The sequence below is a fragment of the Peromyscus californicus genome, unplaced genomic scaffold (genome assembly GCF_007827085.1).
Source record: "Peromyscus californicus insignis strain IS unplaced genomic scaffold, ASM782708v3 Scaffold_22__1_contigs__length_63687245, whole genome shotgun sequence".
Classification (NCBI taxonomy): Eukaryota; Metazoa; Chordata; class Mammalia; order Rodentia; family Cricetidae; genus Peromyscus; species Peromyscus californicus.
The window spans coordinates 12,813,046-12,837,727 of NW_026294525.1; the positions used below are offsets into that span (position 1 = coordinate 12,813,046).

General features: G+C 43.1%; 1 protein-coding gene and 2 pseudogenes across 5 annotated transcripts in view; 1 reads left to right on the top strand and 2 right to left on the bottom strand.

Annotated features, from left to right (window-relative positions):
• Scaf8 (SR-related CTD associated factor 8) overlaps nucleotides 1-17,253 on the bottom strand; it is a 201,323-nt gene extending 184,070 nt beyond the window's left edge. For 4 of the 5 annotated variants that reach the window (XR_008221172.1, XM_052750918.1, XM_052750916.1 and 1 more), the window contains exons 1-2: nucleotides 17,107-17,253; nucleotides 10,633-10,695 (exon numbers count right to left, since the gene is read on the bottom strand). Coding sequence is in view for 4 of the 5 variants with exons in the window: in XM_052750918.1 (XP_052606878.1) it covers nucleotides 10,633-10,695; nucleotides 17,107-17,136 (93 nt within the window). In the remaining variant the exon portion in view is untranslated. The remainder of the gene's footprint in view (nucleotides 1-10,632; nucleotides 10,696-17,106) is intronic. The other variant, XM_052750917.1, reaches the window with a different exon arrangement.
• Nucleotides 8,050-8,486, top strand: LOC128118719 (60S ribosomal protein L27-like; annotated as a pseudogene).
• On the bottom strand, nucleotides 17,142-17,991 carry LOC128118362 (cuticle collagen 1-like; annotated as a pseudogene).
• Nucleotides 17,992-24,682: the final 6,691 nt, after the last annotated feature.

Here is a 24,682-nt window from a genome sequence, read left to right on the forward strand (position 1 = left end):
CCCATTTAACTTAATTAAGATAAGAAATAATCAGCTCTGCACTGGTATTAGCAGTGAGGTATTATATAGTCAATGAGATTTAAAACAATTATCTTAGAAATAAAAGAAATGTCTAATATGTTAAATAATAAATGTAAACATTTAATTCATCATAATATCCTAAACATAAGAACTAAATAGAAAAATAAAGTCAAGGAAAATGTTCAATAAATTGTCAACTGGATATAATAAGCATAAATAATTTTCTAAAAACAAAACAAAACCTACCATTCTTTCCTCTCCCACCCCATAAAATGCCACATTATGTAGTCAATGCCAGCTCCAAACTTGTGGCAATCCTCCTACCTCGGCCCCCAACTGATGGGGTCACAGGTGTGAAGCAGCAAGCCCAGCTTCACTAGAGAAAATGGAGTGCACTGATCAGTCCTCAGAGAGACTCCTATCAGACCAGCTGACTACTTAATCAGGGCACAAACCATATTCTCTATTGTAAGGCTAGTGAGAAGTACTTTTTTAAGATTTCTTTTATTGCATGTGTATAAGAGTTTTGCCTGCATGTATATACATATACACACTGTGTGTATCTGGTGCCAGGAGGCCAGAAGAGGGATCAGATCCCGTGGAACTGGGGTTGTAAAGGGCCACATACTTTACACGAGCAGCAAGTGCTCTTAACTACCTTACAATCTCTCCAGCCCCAAGAAATTAAGTATTTTTTCAAAGACAATGTTATAGCTCACAGTTATCAAAAGGCAGTATTAAGAAATGACAAGTAGCGGGGGGGGGGGGGGGGGGGGGGGGGGTGGCACACACCTTTAAATCCAGCACTTGGGAGGCAGAGGCAGGTGGATCTCTGTGAGCTCGAGGGTAGCCTGGTCTACAGAGTGAGTTCCAGGACAGACAACTCTACACAGAGAAACCCTGTCTCCAAAAAAACAAAAAACAAAAACAAAAAAAGAAAAGAAAAAAAATTACAAGGAAAAGAAAACATTATAACATTATTAAACTCTCTAGGTAATACTTCTTGCCCAAGCTAAATCTAATGAATAACTTTTAAGAGACTAAAAACATAGCAGCACAATAAAACAAAGTGGTACCAAACAGAGGACTTTCTGTACGCAAAGATGGAAAGGGAATCCCTTTTACACTTAAAATTACAGTCTGACACCAGTGTGCTAGCAGACACCCAGAGCGCTCTCCCTCCCTCTCCATTTACCCTGAAAAACTCTGACCTCACATTAAACAGGAGCCAAAAAGTTGTTTGTTTTTTCTCATATTGTCCACATGGCTAAAACTGACCTACTAAGTACACATGGACCCTGAAAGTAATCAATTTACTCAACTTCCTCATAGCTAAAATCACTTGAATGTAGACTGATCTCATTCAAAGATGTGTAATCTCACAGCCAGAGGGCTGGTATAAATTTTTCCCCTCACAATTTAATTTCAGAGACTTGGTACCCTACTGTAGTAAGGTAGAGGGCTTTCCTGGAGTCACTCACCAACATGAGGATACAGATGGGGGAGAAGGAAAGGTCAACACAGCACAAGGCTTCACTCATCACCTGTGATGTTTTATACTACCATCTTTGTGGGTTAGACAAGCTGGCTCAGAGGGTCAAAGTGTAGATGGTGTAACCTGATGACACAACCTCAATCCCTAGAACACACATCAAGATGGCAAGAACCAACTCCACAAAGTTGTCCTCTGACCCCTTCATATACACAATGGCATCACACTCATGTCTACCCCCTACACACTTTATTTAAAAGTCATCCTTATATATAACTGCCATGTTTACTTTGAGAGTTGATCATGTACTCTCCCTTGTATAGTCTTATAGAAAGCCTTATAGTCAAACTACTAGAAAAGAGAATCTGAAAGTTTTTTAAGTTTTTGTTTTGACAGATCTCTCTGTGTTGGCCTGGCTGACCTCGAACTAGCTTATGTAGACCAACAGGCTAGCCTTTGAACTCACAGAGATCTGCTTGCCTCTGCCTCCCAAGTGTTGGGATTAAAGGCATGTACAATGCCCAATTTCAAAGTTTTAAAAAAATGTAAGTGATTAAAGCAAAACCGAAATGCTAACTTCCATATAAATTATAGAAAGAACAGCAGCGCAAAGGAGAAAGGATTCATGCACGACTGAAGAGTTAATGTGGAGAATAGAGGAGGAGGGGAAGGATGCAGGCTGCATTAAAAAGCAGCTCACTGGGTTTCATGACTGAAGAAGACAGATGAAATCCCGAGGTTTTGTGTCAATACTCAGGAATATGGCTTTACTCCCCAAGAAAGCTGAAGTCTGAAAGTAAGAAGGGAGTTGAAGGAAAATTTAGATTTGGGGTGACATCAGCATGACCTCAAGTATACATTATGCAAAAAATCTAGGCGATATGGGACTGAATCCCATAAAACAAAAATCAAAAAGGAAGTACTTCCTGAAGAGTTAACAGGAAAGAGAGAAAGAAAGAAACACTGAGAACCAGAAGAAAAGTAAGCGTCAACAGGTCTTAAGATCAAACTTTCCGAAGTGTAAAGAACCAACACAGGCCTGACGGAAAATGAGTTGCATGTGAGGAGAAAAGAACACTTCAGACCTGAGGCACTCTGCCAAGGATTCCGCACTGTCAGGACTGCTCAACCACTTTCTCCCTCAGTGTGGCCTGACAGGACTGATAGGATTTGAATTTTCTCAAATTATAACGAGTGAGAACTAAATTAAAATTGCTATAGTACCACATCAAATATGTTACAGACTCATGTCTCAAACACAGTTCTTTTGGCTCAGAAAAGGGATTTAGCTTCCAAGAACAAAACTAGCCACGCCTATATGGAATGCCCATACAATATGGCGGCCCATGCCTGTAACCATGGTGTGGGGGATTCAAGTAGGAAGAGAGAGTTCAAGGCAGCAGGGATACATAGCAAGCCCCTGTCTTTAAAAAAAAAAAAAAAAAGCAAGAGCTAATTGGCTTGGCAAGAGCATCAGCAGCTCTTCCAAAGGACCCAGGTTCAATTCCCAGGGCTCAAATGGCAGCTCACAGCTGTAACTCTGCAGGCCCCCAACACACAAATAATACACAGGCATGTATGTAGACAAAACACCCATACACATGAAATAAATAACTAAGTAACCGGGTGGTGGGGGTACATGCCTTTAATCTCAGCACTCGGGAGGCAGAGCCAGGCGGATCTCTGTGAGTTCAAGGCCAACCTGGTCTAGAGAGTGAGTTCCAGGACAGCCAGGATGTTTCACAGAGAAACCCTGTCTTGACAATAAATAAATAAATAAATAAATAAATAAGCAAACAAATAAATAAATAATAAATAGCAACTATGTAAATCACACACACACACACACACACACACACACACACACACACACGAACAAAAAACAGAAAACAAGCCCATCAGCTAGGAACCATGTAAATCTACACAACTGAGTCCTTAGTGAAGATGGTGTTTTGTAGAAACACTGAGTCCCTAGGGAAGATAGTGGATTGTGGAAACATACTATGCCATGGTGTCAACCTAATAACCAAACAGATTTTAATCAAAAACTTAAAAAGTCTGTAAATCTACTATCAAATGACTTGACAAAATTCACCTAAACATGAATTTTATGTAATCCTCAATAAGACTCTAGGGCTTAAAATCCTTCCCAATGACAGTCCCTTTCTCTAAGAGTCAGCCCCTCTAGGGTTCTTGTCCAATCCTACCATGTGAATGGTGGACTACCACACCTCTCCTTGCACAACTGATAACCTGTCCCATCTTCCTTTGACAGCAACCATATTAAAAAGTAAATAAATTCATCTTGGCCAGGTGTGCTAATACATACCCTTTATCCCATCACTCAGGAGACAGAGACAAGTAATCTCTTGAGTTTGAAGCCAATCTGGTCTACACACCAAGTTTAAGGCCATCCAAGAACACTGTCTTTTAAAAAATAATAATAGCCGAGCGGTGGGGGCGCACGCCTTTAATCCCAGCACTCAGGAGGCAGAGCCAGGCGGATCTCTGTGAGTTCGAGGCCAGCCTGGACTACCAAGTGAGTTCCAGGAAAGGCGCAAAGCTACACAGAGAAACCCTGTCTCGAAAAACCAAAATAAATAAATAAATAAATAAATAAATAAATAAATAAATAAATAAATAAATAAATAAAATAAAAAATAAAAAATAATAATAATAAAAAAATCCATCCCCAAAAACAAAGAACACTGAATTACATAAATGTATAAATGTAGCTGGGCATGGTGGTTTACAAATCTGTAATTCCAGCACTGGGGAGGCTGAGGCAGGAGGACAGCTGCATAATGTGTTCCAGCTTGAGCTACAGAGGCAAATAAGACTTTAAAAAGACAGGCTATTGATTTGTTCTAATTGGCTCCTCATAGGTATGTAACCTGAATGAAGTATGACTCCTCATCCTCAAGTCTACTGAATGGCATCTTTCGAAAGTCAAGTTCATGCAAAGAACTGAACAAGGGAATCTAAAACAAAACCACACTTCTCTGCCTACCAGTACAGATGCACAACACAACTACAATGATATTCAGTTACAGTATCATAAAATCAAGGATAGAAATCACTCCTCATGAGATAAAACAAAATACATAAATACACAGGTAGATACATGAAAACCTTCCGCTTAAATTTTCCCCATGATTCAAACAGTCCATATTCCTTTGAGTTCTGTCTAGTCCTGTGGCAACATCACAATGAAAAGGTAAGACCATTACTTTCTCTTAATTTGAGTAGTAGTAATAATAGTGAAATGACCAAAATGAGACAGGAAATCACCAGTCTATTAAAAAGCTTCTTGGTAGCAAGTCCCCATGGCTGTATTAACTACAACTTCTCAAATAAACAAGCTCTATTTCTAACAGTACAGTAGTTTTAGTTTCATGATTATAATAAAGAACGGTGTCACTAACATTACATAAAATGTTAAAGGATTCAAGCAGGCTTAATGCTAAGGTCCTAATAAATTGCCACTAGTGCAATTTCAATTGTTAATTGTTTTCATAGACCTTTCAACATACCACTAAGTGGGTGTGTTTTAGGGGACAGGGTTTGTCTGTGTAGCCCTGGCTGTCGTGGAACTTCTATGGAGACCAAACTAGCCTCCAACTCAGAGACCCACCTGCTTCTACCCCCAAGTGCTGAGATTAAAGACGTGCACCACTATGCCCAGCTACTACCTAAGTTTTAATCATAGAAGAGACCATGAGCCTGGTGTGGTGGTTCAAACTGTAATTCCACCATTCACAAGACTGACACAGGAGAACTGCCCAAGTTTCAGGACATTCCCCCACATCATCTCTCTTTTCAAGCTCCTTGTTCACTGTGAGTTGCTTGCTCATCTTGGTAAATGTGCTGTAGCAATGCTGAAGATGATGCTCAGACGCAGTAAGCACTCTTCAGCTTTGCGGGCCTCAAGCACTGCTAAGGAAAGTATGCCGACTCCTCAGACTGTAGACACACTCAGGAGAAAGTACCTACCCATGACCATGCATTTTCTCAGACCTATCAATAGAATCCACACTTTAGAAATGTGTCTTCCTTCTACCTAAGTTTCTCTCAACATTTAACTCTGAACTGTACAATGCTGTTTTGAAGAGTGCTAAATAAATGGTTTATTGTCACAAGTGATCATGATGCTAAAGCTATGAAAAAGGAAAAGATGGCCAGGAATAGTGGTGTACACCTTTCATCCCAGCATCTTCGAAGGAAGCTACCTCTGTTGAGTTTGGAGCCAGCCTGTTCTACATAGTTCCAGGACAGTCAGGGCTACAGAGAAACCCTGTCTCAAAAAGAGAAAGTAAAAGGTGATTAAAGCTAATTTATCTTTAATGACTTAAATTTTTAATAAAGAAAAAGCAAAAATGAAATACAAGGAAAAAGAAAACCTAGTTATATTTCAAATGAGTAACATATCACATTAAAAAAAGGAAAAAAACCTAACCAAATGATTTTTTTACTTGGTATTTTCACTATATGTTCTCATGCTAAAGAGAAAAGATAACTATAAAAAAGTATTAAGACTCAGCTAGTACAGTCTGTTTACAAAGACATACACCTTAGCCTTGGAGCTGCTTCTGTACTTTAGGACTGAATAAATTATTAGTAAGCATACTATAGAGCCGGGGTTCTCAACCTGTGGGTCAAATGACTCTTTCACGGGTATAGCATATCAGATAACCTACATATCAGATATTTACATTACGAGTCAAAATAATAGCAAAATTACAGTTATGAAGTAGCAACAAAAGTAAATTTATGGTTGGGGGTCACCACAACATGAGGAACTGTATTAAAGGGTTGCAGCATTAGGAAGGTTGAGAACCACTTCTATAATAAGAGAAGCCAAGGTTTTCACTATTAGGAAAGTAAATACAGATGGAGCTTGTGAAGGTATGATGAACTCATGGCTTTGCAGATGTGTCCAGAATTGTTTGTATGTGTGTAAAATAAAATGTCTATCTTGACTAATGACACACATATAGCCACCACATGAAGCCTGAGTTTCTTGAAGAAATGGCAACCAAGGTTTGGGCAGGAATAGCTTACTGTATCAGAAAACAAGGGGCTATTCCAAAATCTAATTAGCACTTATCAAAGTGCACAAGAGTCAGCTTGAAGAACCTCTGATTAGTCAAAACTGACCATGGAAGATCTTTAAAGGCCAATGAATAAAAAAGAATCCATGCGTTTACAACACTATACACAATTATATTTACATATAAATTAAGAGAAGGGAAAGTGCTCAGAGATGCAAAGAAATACAGACACAACAAATTTAGAAAATAACATTTGGGGACTATATTAGTACTAACTGACCCAGGCAAGAAATGAATTTATGCTAAAAACCAGTGGGCAAATTTGGGTGCTATTTTTTATATTTCCATCAAAATATCTCACCAACAAGAGACATGGTACAAAGGTAGAGAAAGCAAACAAATCTGTAGCCAAAAGCCACCACCCTGCTAATGAGATAGATGCTCCTTAAGTCAGGATGCACAATGTTATTTCTGGAGGAATCCTGCCTAAGATGCACAAAATTATACAGCATCTGAGTCAATTTGGGAGAATTCCACATTGTCCTGCTGTCACCAAACACCACCACCTCAAGCTCTTAGGAAAAAAAAAAAAAAAGAATAAATGTTCTAAATTAAGAGATAAAACATTAAGGTACAGTATAGAAATTACCCTACAAGAAAGACTATGGGTACAATATAGAGTGAAACTAGGCAAAGATCTTCAACAGTAATTCTATCAATGTTAACCTCCCAAAGGATAACATTTTATTATCATTAAACAAATATCCTTTAAAAAAAGATAAACAAACAGCTATTCAGAGGTAACTGGCAACTTGAACTGGAATTTACTCTCAAAATATTCAGGAAAAAGTTTGTGTTCATGTGTCATAAAGAGAAAGCAAGCAAGCCAATGTGTTTAACACTAAGAATCTGGGGCTGGAGAGATGGCTCAGCAGTCCTCTTGCAGAGGACTCAGGTTCAATCCTCAGCACCCATACAATGTCTCACAGCCATCTCTTACTCCAGTCCCAGGGGATCTGACACTCTGTTCTGACTTCTGTCAGGCACCCACTTGATGCACATACATACATACAAGCAAAGGGCTCAGACATAAAATAATAAAACAAATCTTTTCTTTAAAAGAATCTGGATGAAGTTTGCACCTAAAAATTTCTTCTTTTGCAACTTTTCTACCAAGTATGTTTCAAATAATTTTTTAAAAAATGAAAGCTATATTTGGACATGATGCCAACTGTTAGTAAAAAAATTAATCAATGGGCCACACCTTTTCAAAAGGCAAGGAAGAGGACTGGAGGGGTCTTACAATCTCCCCACAATCATGTCCCCAGGTAGGGTTGCTGGGCACCTCTGGTTCAAGCAGAGCCTAAAGGCAGTGTGGCCTAATTGGCATCGAGGACTTTAGACCTGGGTCACTTGTATTAATTGGCTCTTGAGCTTTTGATTTACAAATTTCTGAGCTGCTCCTTGTCTTTCTTTTCTGCAGAAATGAGCAAGTTCATGAGACCTGGGACAGCAGTGCTGGTCCTAGCTGGATGCTACTCCAGACAAAGAGCCATAATCATGAAGAACAGTGATGATGTCACTTCAGATCGCCCTTATAGACATGCCCTAGTGGCTGCAATTGACTGTTATCCTCAAAAAGTGACAGCTGCCACCAAAAAGAAAATCACCAAAAGATCAAAGATCCTTTCTGAAAGTTTATAACTACAATCACCTCGTGCCCACAAGGTACTCTGTGGATATCCCCTTGGACAAAACTGTTGTCAACAAGGACGTCTTTAGAGACCCAGGTCTGAAACACCAGACTAGGCAGGAAGAAGGCCATGGTCAAGTTTGAGAAATGATACAAGACAGGGAAGAACAAATGGTTTTCCAAGAGCTTCACATTTAGGTATATTTTTGTTTACATCATTAAAAATTAAAACAAACAAACAAGAAACAACCCACAAAGGGCAAGAAAATCAGTACAGGGCTAAATCACATCTTTCTGCTCCTATCTAATACCTACAAAGTGCATTTCTATGGTAAAAATCACAATGGTCAACCTCAGTTTCCCCATTTGCAAACAGAATAGCACCCACCCAACCTTTTACATAGCTCTCCTAAAGAGTGGCTGAAACATGGCAAATGTTTGGGAGGAAGAGTTTAAAACAATAAACACAAATGGCCCTCCATATCTGTAGCTTCTGCATAGTGAGTTCAACCAACCACAAATCAAAACTATCCAGGAAGAAACTGTTTGTATTCAACACGTGGTGACTTTTTCTCTTATTATTCCCTAAACAATATAGTCAGTCTACAGAACCAAATAAAAACTTATGGGAGAGGAGTTTTACCTGAATAGTTGAACTACTCTGATTAATTCAAACACTGTGTCAACTTTATGGCATAAAAACCATTACTGACTTAAAGAAAGCCATTAAGCCAGTTTGGGACAACCTTTCCAGTCTCACCATGTGGATGGAGATCTCTACACTCCTGCCTGGGTGGTAGGACTTCAACTGTTTTGTACCTTAGTGGTAAGGAAGGAAACGAGCTCAGAGAAACACCCCAAATTCAGAGGTACCAATTTTCCCCATACTTAGATCAAACAAAAGATTTTAAATAAAAACCTATTACTTTTCCAAAACTTAAGCTTTTGTCATCACTTAACAGAAGTCACACATGGAGTAACTCTCTCAATGACAGAAGAAAGAACCCTTAAAGATGAATCTTGCAGGAAATAGTTGTGATTCTAAAAGAACAAATGAAGGGGTTTTTTAGTATGTCAGAAATTTTCAAATAAAATTCAACAGCACTGTCCTTTTTTCCCACCATTGGGAAAACAGGTTCGATCTACTGTGAGCACCACACAAGCAGAGCAATTTGGCTCTGTGTGGCAAATATTTGGACTAGTCAGCAGACCTGGACCTGCAGAGCAGGATCCCAGCAGCCCGCCACTGCAGGGAAGAATACAGGAACTAGAGGGCCTGCCTGGCTCTACAGAGGCTGAGGAAAGACAGGTCACAAGAGCATGCCCTCTGAGGGTAGGTGTTCTGTGCCTGCCTCATTTATCGCTGTATCTAAGATAGGAAATTTCCTGGATTACAATAAGCATTCACTAAGAATTAAATTAACGACGGGAAATCCTAGGCCTCTCCAATCAACCTATGAAAGTGACAAATAAGCCAGCACTCGTCAGAGAGGGACAGCTGGATCTCTGTGAGTTTGAGGCCAGTCTGGTCTACAGAGTGAGTTCCAGGACAGCTAGGGCTACACAGAGAAACCCTGTCTCGAAAAACAAAATAAATGACAAATAATTTAAGTTGCAGATTTAAAAAACTCGTTTGTTACACATCTGCTTATCAGTCATAACTGTATGTTGGAAACATAAGCAATCTATTCTTCACTCTTAATAAATAGGGTAACGTCAATCAAGGTATTTCTTGACCCACAGTGGGTACACCTACAAACTCATTCCTTCATCTTTAGTTTTATCAGTTCTTATAATGTAGAATTATAAAGATAAAATGAGTGCATAAAATCTAAATCACAGCAAAATATCATGTTCAACATCAAGTTTGAGACAGACTATGTAAGCACTCAGGCTACAAACACTGCTCACCAGCCCTGACTTCCGAGACATCTGTACCATAACTAACCCCTCTAGTAAAAAAATCTAAAATCAGATTTAGTTTTTGTTTCTCCACTCCTATAGCATACGTCGTTAATTTATTTTCAATCCTTAAATTATGAGGTCTATAAGTAATTCATATTAATTAAAATGTTATCAAGAATGTAGTGAAATTATGTAATACAGAATACAAGTAAATTTAATGCAAATTTATATGACATGCTATTAAGACCAGTAAGTTTTCCTTCCCCATTTTTAAAGAAATTCCAACATTTCTTATAAAACAATTAAGTTGTATTCCCTATATGCTCTTTTTAAGATTACTAATATATTTTAAGCAGCAAACTCTACTTGCTTCCCAAGTACTACCCATACAAGCAATACAGAATTTCACTACCAAGTCAAACCTAGCATTTCCCAGAGAGCCTGCCTTATGTGGGTTATAATCATCTTACTATGCTTCTTGTGTCCATGCTGCTGGAAAAGCAGTCTGTACAAGCAGGAGTAGAGGCACAATCCTGAGAGAAAGGAGTAGAGAAAGATGTTGAGAAAACAAAACCAGACAAAATGAGCTCACTGAAGAGTTTGAGCTCAGCCAGCTGAAGGTCAAGGTCATGGGTGATCACATTTTTGTCATACCACTGAATCAGACAGAGACTGTCCATTAACAGCAAATCTGGCCCTAGAAAGAGATATCTGAAATTTCATATAGAAGTAATAAAATCATCACTAACTCTAAATTACCTACAGCAAATGATCATTAAAATATGACTGTTCAGGAGAGTGGAGATATACAAGTCCCTTAAATGTCAACAGAATTACTCTAACAAACTTAATACTAGTCTAGAATACCATGGTTTAGTAATATATGAAATAGATTTCAATAGTGACAATTTTTGTGTAATCTTGAATGGTTGAGATTATATACATTCAAATCATGCAATATCAAAATCTATTCAATCTGAATCACTATTGTAGTCTAAATTTTTATTACTGTAAGAAAAAAAATTACTGTATAATCATTTTAAAACACTAAATCCAAAACAGTCTTGAACACAATTACTATCGAACATAAAACTCTGGTATGTCCTAACTGGAATCCTCAATTGAGAAGTCCTGCCCCCTCCTCCCATTCCCCATACTCAAGTGAAAATTAAAAACAGAGTAAGAGTTCTGACTTAAAATTTTTCACCTAATCTATATTTCTACAATGCCCTAAAATTTACCTTTAAAGCAGTGCTTAGGAGGCAAACTAGATCCTCAAAAACGTAACTGTATTCAATTAGTCAAAGACTCTTCCCACTAAAAGAATATCCAAGTGAAAAAATGAAATCATTTCTGTATTTTAAAACCGCGTGTCCAGGAACATTAGCTACCATCAGTCACCCAGTAAATCACCATCCCTCATTTACTTGAGACATGCTCGTGCGGGTGGGCTCTACACCATATTCTAAATGCCAAGCGGTGTGCCAAGACCTGAAGCAACACCATCACTGTTCTCACTGAGCTTGTAACCCGGGGAAAGACGAAGAACTTAAAAGTAGAGTCATCATTAGGAGGAAAAGTACAAAATGCTTTAAGACTATTTAATGAGACCTAAATCCATGATTCTCAACCAAGATTATGTTACTTCTCCCTTAAGGGAGAACTGGTAACCCTAAAGAGAATGGATGTCCCCAACAGGAAGGGTGCCACCTAGCATCTAGTGTGCAAGAGCTATGATGCTGCTAAATGACCTACACGTCACAGGATTACTCCTCACAATAAACAACACACAGCCCCAAATACCAACAGTCCAAAGATAAAAGCACTGATCTAAACAACTGGGGTGGAAAGGACGGTAGTGTTAGTAAAGGCATCCTTAGTTTAAAACACTCAATTTAAAACCATCTTTAAATCATTTTCATAGAAAGAAAAATTACAGCCTGATACAATTAACCCACTTCCCCTACAAAACAAAACAACAGAGAAAAGAGTGACACAACCCTGAAAGATGAAAATCAAAGAGAAATGTTTTACAAACGCTTCCCCTAAGTGTTTTCCCTGAGCCACAGCTAAAGCAAAATCACATAAACTAAAAACAAATTTAGCATGTTATTCTACCTTTTTCGTTTCCCTCATGGCTACTACTAGATATTGATGGGCCTAAAAGTTCTGTAGTTATACAAATTGCCCACCCGGAATACAAAACTGGAAGTGAAGGAAAATGTTAACTATGAAAATGTACTGAGTATTAGAGTGGGTCTAGAAAGTGTGTATCTTAGAATGGCTCAGAGTGAGCTATCCAAACCAAGGGATGCCCATGACAGAAGTCTCTGATAGCTACAGACTTAGGAACCTTAACAATGATAACCAGGGGTTGGGGATTTAGCTCAGTAGGCCCTCAGTCGATCCTCAGCTCCAAAAAAAAAAAAAAACAATGATAACCAGGGCCAGGTATGCTGGCACGTGCCTGTAATCTCGCTTCAAACATTGGGGAGGCAGAAGCAAGAGGACTGTTCCAAATTCTAGACTAGCATCCTCTACAAATCGGTCCAGGGCAGCTAGGACTACCAAGACTCTATCCCAAAAACAGACTGGTCAATTTTTAGAAAGATGATAAAGAATCTTTCCAGAATTTAGCAACTGAGTAAAATCTAAGAATTAAAATGCAATTAATTTTCTAGCATCTTAAACCCATAGACCCCACCCTACCTTCCACTAAACTCACTCAGAACAAGAAAAAGAAAACATATCATGGGGCAGGTAGTATTCAGGTGTATTGGGTGTCTAATACACCCAAGTAAAATTCACCTCCTCAGGTTTTATCCAGATATAACCACTGTTAATCCACTCTTACACTTTTCATGGATTACCTTAAAGTGTGTTTTAAGATTTCTTCTCCAATTGCACTGAATTTTTCTAAAGATGGTATCATGTAAAGCCATTCTCTTTCCTTTCACTTTTCAAAAACAAGGCACAAGAGAAAGAGAAGGCCTCTATTAGAGCAGCCTCCATGCAGTCTCTAGGTGCAGAGCATGGACAGCAGCTCCCATGAAGATGCTACCAAGAAACACTCAAGGCATCCCTAATTTGGTCCATACAGTTAAGCTGTCCTCCTCACTGGACGAAGACTCCAAGTCACTGTAAGAAGTGACCACCTGGAACAGCAGCAACTCTAGTACCTGGTAGTGACTAATCCATTCAGTTCAGCTACTCCACTCAAGATTTCATTCTCAGGGAAGTCTTCAAAGTAAGGACAACTTTCTCTCATTGGATCAGAACTGACAATATGTACTGGCACTGGGATTACCTCTCATTCAACTCATGGTTATGAAGAGGAAGTTACCACAAAATTCTTGAACAAAGGATCTCCTAATAGAGGATATTTAGTACAGTGGTGAAGAACAGAGAAATCCTTTGAGAAATTATGATAGGAGATGATGACTCAGAATGAAATTTTTTCACATTCTGCAGATTAATTATAAAAGGCTGTATTCTTAGCTTCACAATCTCTAGCATCTTATTTCTAAGATACACAGGAAATAAGACTGGGTAGTTCAGTCTTTAAAGCCTAAGAATTAGCAAGCCGCTAAGCATTTCATATTTTAAACATCTGTTTGCTGTGGATATCGCTCTGTATAAATAAAATGCTGATTGGCCAGTAGCCAGGCAGGAAGTATAGGCGGGACAAGCAGAGAAGAGAATTCTGGGAAGCGGAAGGCTGAGGCAGAGAAGCGCTGCCAGCCACCACGATGAGATGTTAACCGGTAAGCCATGAGTCATGTGGCAACTTATAGATTAATAGAAATGGGTTGATTTAAGATATAAGAACAGTTAGCAAGAAGCCTGCCACGGCCATACAGTTTATAAATAATATAAGTCTCTGTGTGTTTACTTGGTTGGGTCTGAGCGGCTGTGGGACTGGCGGGTGAGAGAGATTTGTCCTGACCATGGGCCAGGCAGGACCAGGAAAACTCTAGCTACATCTGTTTATTTTGTTTTTGTTTTAGACAGGTTGTACAATACGATTCAGTCTGTCCTAGAACTAAGTATGTAGCCCAGGCCAGCCTCAAACTCAAAGCAATCCTCCTGTCTCAACCTCCCAGGTGCTGGAATTACTAGTGTGTGTCAAGACACCCAACTTTCATATTTTAAGCATTTGAAGGTTAAAAAATGTCTTGCTAACCAACAGTACTGATAATTCTTTGAGCTAGCCAAGAGTGTGGTGCCACACACCTGTAATCCCAGCACTCAGGAAGCTGAACCTACAGCAAGACCCTGTCTCAACAATACTAATGACAGCTATTATTACTATGAGCTAAATTTTGATGCCTTAAAAGCCAAATTCACTGTGACTACTTGAAAACATGATTTCCTCCCAAGCCTGTAATTCAGACTCCTGTTCATTTTTGTACTTTAAAAACATGACTTAATAGAACAATAATGAATGAGCTGCTCCAGTGCTCGCTTCCAATAGCAAAGCATGCACATATGCACAATATCATCATCACTTTCTTCTCTCCTAAATTAACAAGGCTATGCACTTTGTGCTTAAACAAAAGTATAGAGGGCCAAGCCTAGTGCAAGCCTATAATCCTGCTACTAGAGCTGAGGAAGGAGGATCCCATAATAAATACAAGTCTTTTCTGGACTACAGAGTGAGCTCAAGTGTTTCCAGCCTAGGCAAGGACTTCTCTCACAACAAAAAAGAGGACTGGGATATTATAACTCAGTAGTAAGAGCCCTAACATAGCATGTAAAGGGCCCTACTTCAATTTCCAGTCTGAGGGAGGTTCTAGATCTTTCCTAAATGTATTTATCTTCCTCAACTGAGTCCATCTTATATTTTTAAGTTAACTCCACTTTAAATCACTTTAAAAGTTTACATCACATTAACACAGAAAGGTAAAGATTTAAGTTGTTTGAAATTCTTAGGGGAAAAGACAGGAGTGGAGGAGTGCTACACACTAAAATTGGATCTCAAACTCTGCTCTAGTAGACACAACAGGAGAAAAGAGGTAGCACACCCAAGTAGGTGTGTAACCATCAGGCCCCTTATCCTTCCAACTAAAATGGAAAGCCCATTCCTCCTCCACACTGCTCTACTGTGGCCTCAAGCACTCACACTTATTTACACCTATCACTGTAGGGATCTGCTGTAAAACCCCTGGGATAGAAGGGAAGACACATTGGCGATCTCCTAAACAAAGAGGGAAATTCACCATAATGGAAGAGGGTTAAATCCAGGAACTTGGAAATAAGAGAAAAGAAGGGGGTTTTGTTTTGTTCTGAGAGAGGGTCTCTATAGTATAGCTCTGGCTGTCCTGGAACTCACTCTGTAGACCAGGCTGGCCTTGAACTCAGAGATCCACCTACCCCTGCCTCAGTGCTGGGATCAAAGATGTGAACCACCAAACCCCACTAAGAAAGGAGTTTCTTGTAACTAAAGAACTTAAATATTAGTGCTGTATGCAGCAAATAAAAAGGCCACATGGCTGTTTTCCTATACAGTTACAAAATATTAAAAATAGTTAATTACAGTATCACTAGATTCCTTTTAGTCCATATTCTAAACATAGATCATGGAGTGAGAGAATTAAGTTTTATATAAGGAAATATCTGACCATATTATCAGTTATAAATTCACATGCTTCCCAAATGCATTGCTCTCATTATCAGGAAGTTCACCACTACTTAAAGTAATATGCATAATTAAAGTGGCATGAACTTTATCTAACTTTTACCCCTTTGCAGCATTTCCCAAGTGCTACCTTAAACAGAAAAAAAAGTAGGATGAAATTGCAGAACGGCATTTAAAAGCACCGTCCCATTTGGATATCCATAAATGCTATTTTAAAAGATCATGTACTAAAGACATTAATAGTCATATTACTGAGTAAAGCGTTAGCACTTCCCAAACAAAAGTTCTGAAAACTATGCTAATTAGTTAGCATACATTTAAATATTTTTCTAAGAGGTACAAGACTACAAGGATAATGCTGACTGAGCTGGTATTTGCTTCATACATTTAATGTTCGAATTAGATCCTAGTGATATTAATCGTTTAAAATTTGATTTTTTAAAACCAATCAGTAAATTCAGCTAACAGTGAAAAATCAGACACCTGCCTTAAAAAAAAAAAAAAATGCTTAACTTGACACGTGAATGAGCCCGTGGCAAGATTCTCCCAGCTTCTTTTCTCCTGGGTGCACAATGTCTCCCTAACATTTGTGTCTTTCTCCCTAACTGATGATCAGAAGGACAAGTAGAAATAGGGAAAAGGAGGGAGGGAGGGGGATAAGAGAGGGAGGAGGGAGGGAAAGACAGGGAGAGGGGGAGGGAGAGAGAAGGAAGGGGAAGAGAGAGAGAGAAATCACAGAATAATGTTGCCTCCCTACCAACCATCCAATTAGCTAAGTCCCTGGCTGGCAAGTTACCTAGTCAACAGAACCTCAATAATAAACACTACGTGTAACGTGACTTCGGATCACCACCCCGTGGGTCCTCTCCCAAGGCCTCGCATCCGTGTGTCAGCTTCCTCCAATCGCCCGGGGAGGACCTGCGGAGTGATGTCCTGCAACAGCTCGGACCCTTGCAGGGGCCACGGGGCCGCGGGGTGGGTGGGCGGACCAGGCTTCGGTGGAACCCACCGGGGGGGGGGGGGGGGGGGGGAGCCTGGCTCGGCGGCCGCCGCCGCCGCCGCGGCCTCGGGAACCGGCCCGCCCGGCCTCCGACCCTCCCCCTTACCCTCCCCCAGCCCTCCCCCAAGCCCGGCCCGGCCCCGGGGAGGGGCGCGCGGGCCGTTCCCCTCCCCCACGGCCACCCGGCCGCCGTCGCCCCCACCCGGGGAAGGGGCGGTGGGGAGGGGGAGCTGCGGCCCCGTGCCCGGGCTCGGCGCGCGAGCCCCGGGGCCGGGCCTGGCGGGAGGCCGGGGCTGCGGTACGAACCTCGCTGTTGAAGGTCTTCACGGCCTCCATGTTGTCTGCGCAGAGGCCCGGGGCCCGGCGAAGGCAGAGGCGGCGGCCGGCGCGTTGCGTGCCGAGAGGGGCGGGCGACGGGCCCTCCGGGAGGCCGCGGAGCGCGGGGCGAGCGGGCGACGCTCCTCAGCGCCGGCGAGGCCCCGGCATGGCCGCGGGGCGGGCGCAGCGAGCAGGACGGAGGCCGCCGGGGCGGGTCGGCGGCGGGGGAGGGGCTGGCGCGGCGCCTTCTCTTGCTTCTCCGCCCCGCTCGGCGGCGGCGGCGGCGGCGGCCTCCTCCGCACTCAAGGCTCGGGTCCCCTCCACTCGCCACCCCCTTCCTCGCCTCCTGCCTCTTCCTCCCACAGGCTCCCGCGTGTCGCCTCCCCGCCGCCCTTAGGCCGCGGGAACCTGCAGCGCGCAGCGAAGACACAGGAGGAAGCGCTGACCGCGGCGGCTGCGGCATCCAATATGGCGGACGCGGTCGGGCCGCGCACTCCCGAGTCGGCGGCGCCGGCCAGCGCGCCCCCTGGCGACCGGGCCGCGCGAGGCGCCCCCACACACACACACACCCCCTCCCTCCCCACGGCCCGCGCCAGACCATCGAGACGGGCGCCGGCCAGAGCGGCCCGAGGCGCCCGGGCGGGAGAGGGACCGCGTCCCACGCCCCGGGAGCGAGCGCTGCGGCGCGGATGGAGGAACTCGCCCGGTGGCAGCGGATCCCCGCCGATCGGCGCTGCTCTTGAGAAAAAAAAAATCCCCCAGTGCAGCGGAGGGGGCGGGGGGGAAGAGAACAAATGGAGGAAACCACGGCGTCTCCGCGGCCGTTTCCCAGTGGGCTGGCGTCGGCCCTGGAGGCGGGGTGCAAGTGCCTGTGAGAACTTCAGCGGGCATTGACTTGGAGGAGAAACCCCCCGGGAGAATGGATGCTTCGTCGTCACCGTGTGCCCGAGCGTCCCAGCCGCGGGAAGCGAACGCTCCGCACGAAAGCTGCCGGGGGACGCGTGCAACGCGTGCGGCAGCCGTGCGGGGAAATGCGGGCTCAGCGATCCGGGCCTGAGCATCTCGGAGGCGGGAAGGAACCCAGAACGCCCCGTTTGGACGAGGAAACGCAACCCATAAATATATATTAGGAAGTGGGTTATTCTCAAGGAATTTTGCCTCGGATTATCGGTGCAGAGGGATGGTTGCAGATTTTAGGATCGAGACGTGCTACTGACTGGCGAAGCACCTTGGTGCTTATTTGAAGTTAAACGAGGAGGGGCGTTCCCCTCTGAACGTTCCCACACATACTGACGGCCACCTTGTTGAAAGTCATTTGCCCATCGCGCTCCCCAGATTCGTGCAAAAGGAAGAGGAGAAAATAGGCTGCTTTAGATTCAAGTATTTCCTAAGTAAAGAGTCCAGAGCCCTATGAAACACAAAGCAAGTTCCTCCCTGGCGTTTTAGGGTCTTTACGTTCACTTCATTCACAGATTTGCTGTTGGCACTGGCTGTTTAGAAGGTAAAAATAATGATGGGAAGCTTACATTTTTTTCCCCTGCTATCTCAAGTGCACACCTCCTCTACCGTTTCCAGTGTTCATTCCTGACGATCCTGCTGGCTCCGTGTACCTTACATTTTCTGGACAGTGGCCAGGAGGATCTATTTTAGACACATCCCTTGCTTAAATGAATCCCTGTACTGCTTTTCCATTGCCCTTCAGATACACCCTAACTTCTTACAGTGGTGTGAAGGCCCTGCTACCCCAGCCCATGCCGCTCTTCCACACTGTCCCTCTGTCACTTGGTAACAGATAGCATTTGCCCACTGAGTAATTTGTATGTGCCTCTTCCCTTAGCTAGTTGCTGTTGCTCATGGTTGGTTGGTTGGTTTTGTTTTTCATAGCTGATGGTGCAGGAGGTCTCTGATCATGCCGTGCTAGTACTTGAAGTTGACATTCAGCCCTACTCAAGCTAGGTTGTCACAAGAGTTCCCACTTCGGCCACTTTTACTCAGTCACACATAGAACAAGTGTGACTGAGTTACACAGGTCAAGTAATTAAAATGCAGTATAAACCACTGTTCCAAACCAGTTAATGCGCTGTGCAATTTGCCTTAAGAAGGATTCCTCATCCAGGAAAATACCAGAGGACTTTGAGGGGAAGAGGGAGGGGTAGCCTCAGTGTCCTCTGCAGATAAGACAATAAAGTAAGGGGGAAGGAAAAGGAAGAATCTAGAGTCTTGGAGTCTGAACCATTTACAAGGTTTGTGTGCAGCAACACACACCTCCAGGATGTAAAAGCCTCAGCACTCATACCCACATTGTATGTGTATTTCTATGTACAGACTGCAAGTAAGGATTATGACTCCCAATACCAAAAAAAACAGTCGGAGCGAGCTTAAGCATAAAAGAATTCCCTGTACACATTTTTTATGTTTCTTTGGTTTTTTTTGAAACAGGTTTTCTCTGTGTAACTTTGGCCATTCTGGAACTCACTTTGTAGACCAGGCTGGCCTCCACCTACCTCTGCCTCCTGAGTGCTGGGATTAAAGGCCATGTGCCGCCACCGCCTGTGAAGACCATCAACTCATTCTGAAAAGCTGATAAGGGAACAGTGAGCTGGAGTACAGCCATCACTGGAATCATGACATGTCCCAGAGCCTATGGCTACCACCTTGGGGTGCTCAAGCGTAGCTAGAGACCATGACTATCTGAACAGGATGCCTCCTGGATACCGGGAAAATGTGAAATAGCACTAAGCAAGAAGCAGCTTATCAGATCTCCATGGAATGATAGATACCCGATATCTTTTAATACAAACATCTGGAGTATTGTTTAATCCAGAACTAATAATTCTCAGAAAAAATGGACACTTGAGACTCAGCATTATGGAACAGCTTAGGAGCTTTGGGGACACCTTACATCTTATAGGAAGAAAGAAAGGGTCAAAGCTGACTAGAAAGCAGTATGTTCTTCAGAGACAGAGCTGGGAGCGGCAAGATGGCTCAGTGGGTAGAGGTGCTTGTCACCGGTCCTGACGACCTGAGCTCCATCCTTTGAACTCCCATGATAGGAGAGAACTGTTTCCTGAAAATCGTTTTCTGACTTCCACATGTGTATGTGGCAGGTACATAGAAACAAACACAACCAATCAGTTAATATCAATCAAAAATAATAATTGCTATATGGTCCAGCAATTCTACTTATGGATGTATACCCCAAAGAACTGAAAGCAGAGATTTGAAGAGATGGTCATCCCTTCTCTTCATAGCAGGAATTGAAGAGATGGTCATTCCCCCCGACCCCTGTTCATAGCAGGAATTGAAGAGATGGTCATTCCCCCCTGTTCATATCAGGAATTGAAGAGATGGTCATTCCCCCCTGTTCATAGCAGGAATTGAAGAGATGTTCATACCCCTCTGTTCATAGCAGGAACTGAAGAGATGTTCATACCCCTCTGTTCATAACAGGAACAGTGACAACTTGGACAAATGACAAATTCATAGTAGTTAAAAGAGGTTAGTAACCTAAGAGACTATCAGTAAATACACGAACAGGTGTGGTGGCACATGCCTTTAATCCCAGCACTCGGAGGCACAGACATCTCTCTTGAGTTCAAGGCCAGCCTGCTCTACATAGTAAGTTCCAGGCCAACCAGGGATATATAGACCCTGTCTCAAAAAACCTAAACAAACAAAAGGGGTGTAGCTATAGAATAAAAAACTATTCAGCCCTGAAAAAGAAAGAGACTTCTGATACATCTACAATATAATAAAGTCTGCTAAGTGAAGTAAGCCAGTCACAGAAGAGCATGCACGGTATGATTCGTATAGACAGACTGAGGTTACTGAGTGGTAGGATGAGGGACGAGTTAGGAGTTGTTATGTAATGGGTTCAGGTTCGGTTCAGAAGGTGAAAAGGTCCTGAAGGTGACTGGTAGTGGGCCGCACAGCAGGGATACACTCTATTCTAAAGAAACGCACTTAAAGGGGCTAACGTTGAATTCTTTCTTTAACTATTTTCTTTTTAAATTTTATTTTCTGTGCGTGAGGGTGTCAGATTCCCTAGAACTGGAGTTATAGACAGGTGTGAGCTGCCATGTGGTGACCCGTCCCACGGGCCAGGTTATTTGATGAGACCCGAAGAGGCACCTCCTGAAAGATCAGGGGCGAGAGAGAAAGGAGAACAGGCGCATAAAGGAAGACAAAGTCAGTCTGAGTCACGTCAAGGTCTCGTTTATTGCAAGGGGAGTCAGGCTTATATATGCTAGGGGCTAGGAGAAGTAGATAGGCGTATGGAAAGTTACTAGGAGGAAGTTAGGGTAAGGTAGGGTTCAGGAAAAGGTCTCTTCTTTACTGGGGTAGTTCAATGAGAACAAGGCCAATGGAGTCAGTCCTAATCCAATCTGACAGGTGCCAGAAGAGACGAGGATGCAGAGACCCACGAAGAGAAGACCCTGGTGAAGTCTTCATAGAAAGTGAGCCTGCCAGCACCTTGCCCTTGAACTCCAGGGCTCTTGAAGGGTGAGGAGGGCACATGCGCTGCTGTTTCCACTCCCTCTATGGTACTGCATTATCACAGACCTGTGGAGCCAGCACAGGTGGTACACAACGCTCTGAGGCTGAGCACCCAACACTTTCCAAAATCTGCAGGCTAAGCGCAGAGAGGACAGTTGCCAAACTGTTTTTATTTTTGGAGGACATTTGAATTTTCCTCTCGAGAGTAAATGGTTCTTCATTGAGAAGGGCTGCTATTTTTGTTTACACAGGTAAATTCGGCTCTTCTGCAATGAAGCTCAGGAAAATGGAGAATCCTCCCACAGCTCCCTGGGATTCCACACACATGTGTTGGGGTTGCTGGCCAGGTTCTTAGGCCAGCTTAGGGTCAGGATCACATTGTGACAGGGGCAGAAAAGATTCCAGCTCGTCATGGGCGTTGGGAGGATTACATTGCCTTGACTAGGAGAGATTTGGTCCAAGGTACCTGCTCCCAAAGAAACCAGCAGAATTTTCCTGCCTTCTGATTAGGTTAGCACAATGTAAAATGAAGCTTTGCAGGTAAATAAAGCAGAGGCTTAGAATGGTGTGATTTGTTGGGTGGTGGTGGCACTTACCTTTAATCCTATCACTCTGGAGTTTTAGGCATTTGGATCTCTGTAAATTCAAGGTTAGCCTGGTGTACAAAGAAAGTTCCAGGACAGCCAGGGCTACACACACACACACACACACACACACACACACACACACACACACACACACAAACTGTCTTGAAAAATAAAAACAAAAGACAAAACAAAAACAACAGTGTCATTTGTGCCATGGAGGGAGGGAGATTAGGGTAATTTGGTCACAGGTCAAAGAGCCCCACTGCTGCCCCGCCCACCACCACTACCACCACCACCCCCACCACCGATGCTGGGCTTTACAATTAGATATTCCATTTCTCTTAGATAAACCTTTTATGTTTTTAAATTTTTTTTCTTCCTGAATTTCTCTTTGACTCCCCTTGCCCTGATACTTTTGTTTTTTGACCATCTCTTCTACTGAATACATGAAGTTGAGTAAGATAAAATGATAGTGACGTAAAAAGGAACAAAGATAAGAGGCCAGTTCTGCCTATGGTGGTGGCACATGGCTGTAATCCCAGCCCTCAGGAGCAGAGGCAGGTGATCTCTGAGCTCAAGGCCACCCTGATCTACAGAGCGAGTTCCAAGACAGCCAGAGCTACACAGAGAAGCACTGTCTCAAAAAACCACACACACACACACACACACACACACACACACAGAGAGAGAGAGAGAGAGAGAGAGAGAGAGAGAGAGAGAGAGAGAGAGAGAGAGAGAAGCAAGTTCTTACAAGAAAAGAATAGTAAGGAAGCCTGATAGCTAGGTAGCTAGACAGAGGTCTGGGAGTTCCTTTAAATTTAGTAAAAAGTATTCCCCTGCGGATTTCAGTAAGAACAACCTCAGCACTATGCTGAGGGTAAAAATCATGGGGGTGCAAATGGCCAGAGATTACTAAACACCCTTCGCCAGGAGGCCACTGTAAAATAAGAGCTAAAAGGGACAGGGAATGAAGGACATGATCCTGAGTGTCCATCAAGGTGGCCTAGGTCCCAGCAGCAGGTTCAAAGATAGCACAGGTAGCAACAGCAGAGGAGCTGCAGGCTTGGGGACGTGACCAGTTCTGACATCAACTGGTGACCTTCCTTCAGGCGCAGTCATGGCTACACAAAAAGAAGAATGCACTAAGTAAGGCAGCATGCACTTGGAATCCTAGGGTGTGCAGAGCCCCAAGTTCAATCTCCAGCACTGCCTACATTACGCGTCGTTATACATCATTGTGATCCAAGCATTCAGACATCCAGAGTTCAAGGCCAGCCTCAGCCACAGCCTCAGCCACATATCAAGTTCAAAGACAATCTGAGCTACATAAGACCCTGTCTCAAAAAATAAAATGATAAGCAAAAGCCAACGTGGTTAAAGTAAGGTTGTCCAAGTGATTTCCAAGTTACACACCTGCCTGACGAGCATGGGCATTCTGTACTTATTTATTTAAGGATAGAGGCACAGGGCAGCATCAGCAACAGAGTGAATGAAGTCTATGGGGAGTAGGAGGCCCCAAAATGCCCAGAGGTGGGGAGGGGACAGGCAAGAAGGACGCTGGTCTGTGTCAACATCGGAAATGAGTGAAAAGGGAAAATGCTCCCCTGAGAATCTGTAACCACAAACGAGGCCTCAAAAGCAAATTTGTGGTGTAATTCCTAATACCTGGGCGATGTGGAAAAACCTCATGCAAAGAAATGATTTTAAGTCGGTATTGGGTTGGCCATCTGCCAGGCAGCTCAGAAGAGGAAAGCAACTGACAGAACCGGTGAAGAAGTCTGGCAAAAGTCCATTACGAATATGATTAAAGAGCTGAACGTCAGCTGAGAAGAAAGCCATGTTTTGATGTGACTTTTTTGATGCTTAAGGTGCTGCTTCAGGAAGAAGCCCAGACCAACACAGGTGCTCTTTGCCTTGAGCAAGTTTTCCCTCAATGGTGGTGGGAAACCATGCAAAGAAGCTTCCAGAAACAAGAGACGGGAGTCCAGGAAGTGGACTTGACAGAATCAGAATGCAAATTTTTAATACGCTTCCTGCAATCGGAGCAGCCTCTCTGATGAAAACAACAGATGCTGAAAGAGAACGGTCTGTCTGGTCGGCTCCGAAAGTTCCCAGCGCGAGATGAAGGCTGAAGACAGGAAGAGGAACGTGGGACCCTGAAACGACGTTTGCCTTGAGAGCATGTTTTCGTTCCAGGCAAACTTGAACTTTGGGCTCTGACAGGCTCCTAGGCAAAAGAGGGCAAAAGTCAAAGCTTAGAGTCTGGCCAGGAGAGAACCACGTGGGACCTCAGAGGGCTACACCCCAGGCCAGGGTGAAAACCGAGTCCACTCATTCCCGACTGCGCTCCAGGCAACCTGGAGAACAGCTACCTCGACCCAAGCAAAGGAGAAAATGCTGTGCAACCCAGCTGCGCTTGTTTGCTTTTCTCCTAAAGAGTTAAATCCTGGCTGAACATTTGATACTGCAAAGAACATCTT